This window comes from Leguminivora glycinivorella, chromosome 19 (genome assembly GCF_023078275.1).
Source record: "Leguminivora glycinivorella isolate SPB_JAAS2020 chromosome 19, LegGlyc_1.1, whole genome shotgun sequence".
In the NCBI taxonomy this organism is placed as follows: domain Eukaryota; kingdom Metazoa; phylum Arthropoda; class Insecta; order Lepidoptera; family Tortricidae; genus Leguminivora; species Leguminivora glycinivorella.
In genome coordinates this window covers 3342336-3349660 of record NC_062989.1, presented here as the reverse complement: position 1 = coordinate 3349660, position 7325 = coordinate 3342336, and the positions used below count along the sequence as shown (strand labels likewise).

General features: G+C 40.3%; 2 protein-coding genes across 2 annotated transcripts; both read right to left on the bottom strand.

The window, feature by feature from the left end:
- Positions 1–587: 587 nt before the first annotated feature.
- LOC125236631 (cytochrome P450 6B6-like) lies at positions 588–3379 on the bottom strand. Its single transcript, XM_048143511.1, has 2 exons — positions 1990–3379; positions 588–1749 (listed from the first exon to the last, which is right to left on the bottom strand). The coding sequence occupies exons 1-2, from the start codon at positions 3347–3349 to the stop codon at positions 1562–1564; spliced, it is 1548 nt and encodes a 515-aa protein (XP_047999468.1). The 5' UTR covers positions 3350–3379; the 3' UTR covers positions 588–1561.
- A 1171-nt stretch (positions 3380–4550) lies between these two features.
- On the bottom strand, positions 4551–6642 carry LOC125236389 (cytochrome P450 6B6-like). The gene is made up of 2 exons (XM_048143172.1): positions 5256–6642; positions 4551–4909 (listed from the first exon to the last, which is right to left on the bottom strand). Exons 1-2 carry the CDS (start codon positions 6613–6615, stop codon positions 4731–4733), a joined length of 1539 nt encoding a protein of 512 aa, XP_047999129.1. The 5' UTR covers positions 6616–6642; the 3' UTR covers positions 4551–4730.
- Positions 6643–7325: the final 683 nt, after the last annotated feature.

Genomic DNA, 7325 nt, shown 5'->3' with positions numbered 1-7325 from the left:
TTTGTTATGTTTTTTTTCACACATTTTCCCCTTAATCTACCCTAACTGAACCCAAAACACCAAGTTTCATTATAAAAATCCTGCGCGGTCATAGAGTGGCAATTTAAGGGTTAACTAGATAATGTGAAATGTTTAAAAAATCTGACGATCACGCCTGGTTGTTGAAAGCGTCGGCAGAGTCCATCCTTGTCACTTGCTACGATCCTGATATATAGATAAGGTACAGCGGGACAACTTCGACTGGGGGGGGGGGGGGGGGGGGGGCAGTAACCATTTTTTTCATACATTTTGTATGGCGGTAACGGAATGGAAGGTTCGAAAAATGTATGGAAATCTTGGGACTTTTTTTTTCTCCTATAAGGATCGAAAGAGCTTGCGATTCTAAGTATTAATCGCGTAAAAAAATACCCATGTTACAAAATAAGTGGGGTGGTCGGACAACTTTGAAAACAATGGCCCATATAATGTTTTAAATACTTGTGTATTTGTTTTTTTTGTCAACCATACGCTGCCACCGATACAGCACGCTGATAACGATCTTTATAATTACCTATGAGATTAGTTTTATTGGATTGAAATTAAACCAATGATAAGCAACTAAATTTATTACAAAAGCATAACATCACTTTCATTATAATACATTTTAATACCCTTAAGTTATATCACTGAAACTTCAACATTTACTTGTACATGTGTTTTACCTTTTAGGGATACAGGCGTCAGTTTAGGAATATGTAGTAAAATAAGTACTTAATTTTGATACTACGAGTATGTATTTACTATATACTCTGTAATGCTTTGTAGGTAATCTGTAAGGTCCGTTGTTTATTCTATATCGTCTGTTGGTGAGAAGAGATGCGCATGCGCAAAACGCTTCACTGAGGTGAAAAGAGTGATTCAATGTCTGTCGCTCGCGGTGATATAGGTATATTAATAATTTCTCTCATTCCGCTTATTTTGCTCAGTAAATCTGTCAGACTATTTTGAGCAAGATTGCTAATCATGTGACACGATACCGCCACATTGCCAAACCAAATCCTTCCGAATCGCTCCGAAGCTGTCATTCCGAACATTTGTATCGTTTCGCTCTTTTGGTTCTACCCGCTCATTCGAATCATGGCTGGGAAAATGCGCGCAAGTAACTCTGAGATATGTAAGTTATCTTATCTTATCTTAAATCTGCCGGGGCCCTTACGGATACACTTCGACCCATCGGGATCTTTTGTGCAATCACCCCCTACTATCCTAAGACCATACAGCTATTCAGGAGCTTCTCGAAAATCTCCACGTATCGGATGATGAGGCTCATGGATAGCTCTCTGAAGTCCTTTGGTGCCAGGTAGCCTGCTCCAAAGTTCTTCATTCTTTGTCTGGCGATAGCGTGACATTCACACATTAGATATCTGACGGTTTCTTCCTCTTCACCACACATGCGACAATCAATGTTGTCAGCGTGTCCCATCTTGGCCAAAATTCCTTTGACCCCGTAATGATAGGTAAGTTACTGAGCGAAATGAGCGAGATGAAACTGAAGTTGAAGAGTTAGCGTTATGAAGAGTTATCACTCACTCGCGTATGACACATCTCTACTGGTGAGCTTGAGTGGCAATCCTCCCCGGACAGCTTGTACAATGTTCGAGCGGGAGTCGAGCGGCGGCACACGCCGGGTCTCGGCCGCCGGCGACACGCTGCACTGCTGCAACACTGCTGCCAGCCCCGCCAGCGACTGCATCTCGCCTAGACGTAGTCCTAGAACATGTCAGCCAGTATAAAAAACGCTCAAGACAGTCATTGCATCAAATGTATAAAAAGAAAAATCTTGCCAATAAATCGGCAAACACATTCAAAAACTTGAATAGTCATGGGAATAAAATATCGGAAAAATTACAGCTTACGAAAGTCGTCATCTAGCCGAAAAATTTACAAGGGTTGCAAGAAAATATTTGGAAAAGGAGTAAAAATTTTGAATCATTTGTTTACATGACATACCTATACACGCTCTGGGTCCGTCTCCAAAAGGTAAATACACGTATTTGTGTCGCTTCTGAATTTCTTCCGGAGTGAATCGCTCCGGCCGGAACTCCCGCGGGTTGTCGAAATACTTCTCATCATTTTGCAGCGCTTCCACCGGGATCACAATCTTTACTCCAGGATCAATGGTTAGACCTAGTTGAGGGAATGTATACGTCCGCGCGCAGACACGGTTCAGTACGCCCAGCGACGGAAACATTCTCATTCCCTCTTTAAAAGCCATACCAAGCAATGTCATCTCTGCTACCGCATCGTAGCACAACTTATTGTCATATTTTTGCAACACTCCATCTATCTCCGACTGAATCTTAGCTTGTATTTCAGGGTTGTACGCCAGTTGGTGCAATAAAAAGCTTGTAGCAGATGACGATGTTTCAAAACCTGCACCAAAGAAGACATATACTTGAGCTGCCATCATTATGATATCCATTTCCATGTCCACAATTAAAGGGGTCCCATCAGCATTCCTATGTTCAACTGATTCTCCTACGATCTTTCCCTTGGTTTCCAATTCTAAAAGTAGGTCTATGAAATCATGTCGACCAGAAGGTTTACATTGCCTATCTTCTCGTATAGTTTTTACCAATTCAATTATTTCATCACGAAGCTTCGGATTGGCAACATGGAGGAATGATCTCATTGGTGGCAAAAGTTGATACAACATTTCTTTAATTATTATCGGGAGTGGTGTAGCAAAGATCATCCTGCCGATGTTTCTGAAGGCTGAATTTTCATTTCCTAGGGAATCAGCATCAACACCAAAGCCACATGCTCCGATAAATTCTGTGGTGAACCGCGCCATGAGTTCGCGGACGTCGCATGCGTCGGACCGGCCCGCGGCGGCGCGCGCCACGTCCTGCAGCCGCTCGGCACACCGCACCACCAGCGGAAACATCGCCTTCAGCTTGGCAGTCGTGAACGCGGGCGTTATTCGTTGTCGCAGAAGCTTCCATAGATCTCCTTCGGCACCGAACAAGTTAGCTGACAACGGCTCCACCTTTGGATCTTTTCCATGACCCCGTCGATAGAAATAAGCAAAATCGGTGTTCAATATCTCCCTGATGATATCTGGATCTCTTATGTATAGTTCCGGGGTGGATCCCCTGTAGTAGCCGACTACTTTCTCATTCGGGAACCGGTTGTAGAGGTCGTTGGCTACCTGTGTGAAGCTTCGTTGTCCAATGAAACCCTTGTAGTTGTTTCCGAACAAAAACACTGGCGGATCATGCTTGACATTTCTCTTGGCCCAGTAGTCGTGATTGCGGGTGCCGAAATAGTAAATGGCGATCACTATAATTGCGAGCAACACAACAACCATCTTCACTCGTCAGTTTGTTTTTGATAACTGAGCCTGTTTTTTTATACTAAAATAAAAATTACATTTGATAGTCTTCTGTGATAACAGCATTTTATGATTTGATTAAATGAATCTAATTTGATAATTAAAAGCGCTTATGACTGTAAAAATAATCTTGTTGCATTTCGTTGTAATTGTAATAAGCATTAAAATACTAAAGATAAAAAAATTGCTAATTCATGTAAGTAAAGTTACATAAGTTATTCACTTACCGTAAGAACTGGATTTAAATTAAATAAATATGAATCTAGATAATTACGTATGCAGTCTAAGAAGAATTATAAGATTTGTTAGTCAAATGTGTTGTTTATGACATTAAAGGTTTTGAATTGAATTGAATTGAATTGAATTGAATAAATGACATGATAAAAGAAATCAATCGTTAACCTTTACATAACGCAATTAAAGATAGTTTGTGTTTGGTTAGAAATAAAAATAAACCAATGATAAGCAACAACATTTATTACAATAATATAGATTTAACTATCGTAATGTATTTATCGATATTTATCACAAAAGTAAATATTATAACATTTATTATTATCATAATACTTTTTAATACCCTTAGATGCCAATAGTGTCACCGAAACTTGAGCAGATTCTTATGCTCCACCTTTCGGGAATACAGCCAAGAAATTATGCAGGAAATTACTTAAGAGATACGGTAGGGGTCAATTCTCTATACAAACGCTCTCGACTATTTCCTCCCTGATTTTTGAAGATAGAGCAATGATTTTTTCAACACATATTGTTATTATTTTTATCTGTGTCGGACCGTTTTGATTTTTTTGATATTCTGCTTTTAAAAGACTCTAGAGCCAATAAAAATTTCCAAAAACGGCCTTTTTCATTGTGGCGCAAAAAAAGGTGTGATACTCAAGATTGGTAACAATTAACCAAAAAAGCTAAACGGTCCGACATAGATTATTTCATAGTTATTCAGATTCTCAAATTTCGTTCCGATTGATTAGTTTTGAAGGAGGAAAGAGTCGGGAGCGAAACCTCGATTTTAAAGATTTTTTTGAAATATCTTTTGACTGAGTTGTTCTTAATGGACAATTTTGATAAATCTAGTTAATAACACTTGTATATTTAACTAAAATTCCCAAGTTAAAAGGGGGGCTCCTTTATTTATATATATCGTTGTCTGAGTACCCACAACACAAGCCTTCTTGAGCTTACCGTGGGCCTCAGTCAATCTGTGTAAGAATGTCCTATAATATTTATTTATTTAAGTATTTATTTATTTTCCATTTTAGCATTTTCGCTACCGTATCCTCTTAATATTATTCCCGTTTACTATACTCCGGAATGCTTTGTAGGTAATCTGTAAGGTCCTTAGTCAATTCTTTATCGTCTGCTGGTGAGTTTGAGTGGCAATCCCCCCCGGACAGCCTGAACAACGTTCGAGCGGGAATTGAGCGGCGGCACACGCCGGGTCTCGCCCGACTGGCGACACGCAGCACTGCTGCAACACTGCTGCCAGCCCCGCCAGCGACTGCATCTCGCCTAGACGTAATCCTGGAACACGTCAACAAGTTCAAAAAAGGCACAAAGCATCAACCATTACAAAAAATGAGAACACTCATGCAAAATTACTATTAGAGGAATAGTTTAGAGCCGCCAGGCAAGGAACGACTACTGGCTCTGGGCTCTTAGTACATAATTATGTATTTAACTGTTATCACTCAAAGAGTGCATCGGAACGTCTGTCAAATTACATCAGCTTGACAGCGCTGGCTTCCTTCGAAAGCGCTTGACCCGTTATATCAAAGTCTTGACAAGTATAGTCGTGTAGCAAGATGGTTATTAAGTTCCTTGGAATGTAAATAAATAATGATTGAATTAAATAGTTTACATAACATACCTATACACGCTCTGGGTCCGTCTCCAAAAGGTAAATACACGTATTTGTGTCGCTTCTGAATTTCTTCCGGAGTGAATCGCTCCGGTCGGAACTCCCGCGGGTTGTCGAAATACTTCTCATCATTCTGCAGCGCTTCCACTGGGATCACAATCTTTACTCCAGGATCAATGGTTAGACCTAGTTGAGGGAATGTATACGTCCGCGCGCAGACACGGTTCAGGACGCCCAGCGACGGAAACATCCTCATTCCCTCTTTAAAAGCCATACCAAGTAATGTCATCTCTGCTACCGCATCGTAACACAACTTATTGTCATATTTTTGCAACACTTCATCTATCTCCGACTGAATCTTAGCTTGTATTTCAGGATTGTACGCCAGTTGGTGCAATAAAAAGCTTGTAGCAGATGAAGACGTTTCAAAACCAGCGCCAAAGAAGACAAATACTTGAGCAGCCATCATTTTGACATCCATTTCCATGTCCACAATTAAAGGAGTCCCATCAGCATTCCTATGTTCAACAGATTCTCCTACGATCTTTCCCTTGGTTTCCAATTCTAAAAGTAGGTCTATAAAATCATGTCGACCAGAAGGTTTACATTGTCTATTTTCTCTTATGGTTTTTACCAACTCAAATATTTCTTCACGAAGCTTCGGATTGCCGACATGGAGGAATGATCTTATTGGTGGGAAAAGTTGATACAACATTTGTTTGATTATGATCGGGAGCGGTGTGGCGAAGATCATTCTACCGATGTTTCTGAAGGCTGAATTTTCGTTTCCTAGGGAATCAGCATCAACACCAAAACCACATGCTCCGATAAATTCTGTGGTGTAGCGCGCCATGAGTTCTCGTACGTCACATGCATCGGACCGGACCGCGACATCGCGCGCCACGCCCTGCAGCCGCTCGGCACTCCGCACCACTAGTGGGAACATTGCCTTCAGCTTGGCGGTCGTGAACGCCGGCGTTATTCGTTGTCGCAGAAGCTTCCATAGATCTCCTTCGGCACTGAACAAGTTAGCTGACAACGGTTCCACCTTTGGATCTCTTCCAAAACCCCGCGAGTAGAAATAAGCAAAATCGGTGTTCAATACATCTCTGATTATATCCGGATCTCTTATGTATAGTTCTGGGGTGGATCCCCTGTAGAAGCCGACTACTTTCTCGTTCGGGAACCGGTTGTAGAGGTCGTTAGCTACCTGTGTGATGCTTTGTTGTCCAACGAAACCCTTGTAGTTATTTCCGAACAGGAACACCGGCGGGTCATGCTTGACATTTCTCTTGGCCCAGTAGTCATGATTGCGGGTTCCGAAATAGTAAATGGCGATCACTAGAACCGCGAGCAAAACAACAATCATCTTCACTAGTCGGTTTAGCTTCGATAACTGAGCAAATAGATGGCTTATCTTTTTTCCTAAAATAAACATGAGATTTGATAGTTTTCACTGATAACAGTATTTTATAGGTTGATAAATAAAAAAATTACTTTGATGATTTAAAGCGCTTAACACTATAAACATAATCTTGTTAAATTGCGTTGTAAACACATAAAGTACCTAGTAAAATACCTAGGTACTAAAGATAAATAAATTCAAATTTACTTCAGTAAAGATGCGTAAGTTCTTTTTCATCACATTAGCTGTATAAAGGTCTCATTGCATCTACGTGTACTGAAGAATAATGTACTATTTTATTCCCAATGGAGTAATGGATTTTGTTTTAAAAATTAATACAATCCATACAATACTTCCGGCAAAGGATGTTTCAATCAGCCAAGGTTTTTTTGCACAACTAAAATTTGACTATTAAGCTATAAAAAAATATACGCTGTATGAAAAATGCAATGTTTCACATTTATTTTGTAAATTTCACGTAGATAAATCGTTATAATTTGCAATCTGGCAGGAAATTGTGACGGCCATCTCGATTTGCGCTTAACCGCGTTGCCATAGCAACGGGCAGTACATACAACACCGAATTGAAGGTTTTGCCTTATAATTTTTTTTCCGTGGTTTCCTCTTAAACGTGATGAAAAATATTGTGTGTAACTCAGGAGGTAAGGATTTTG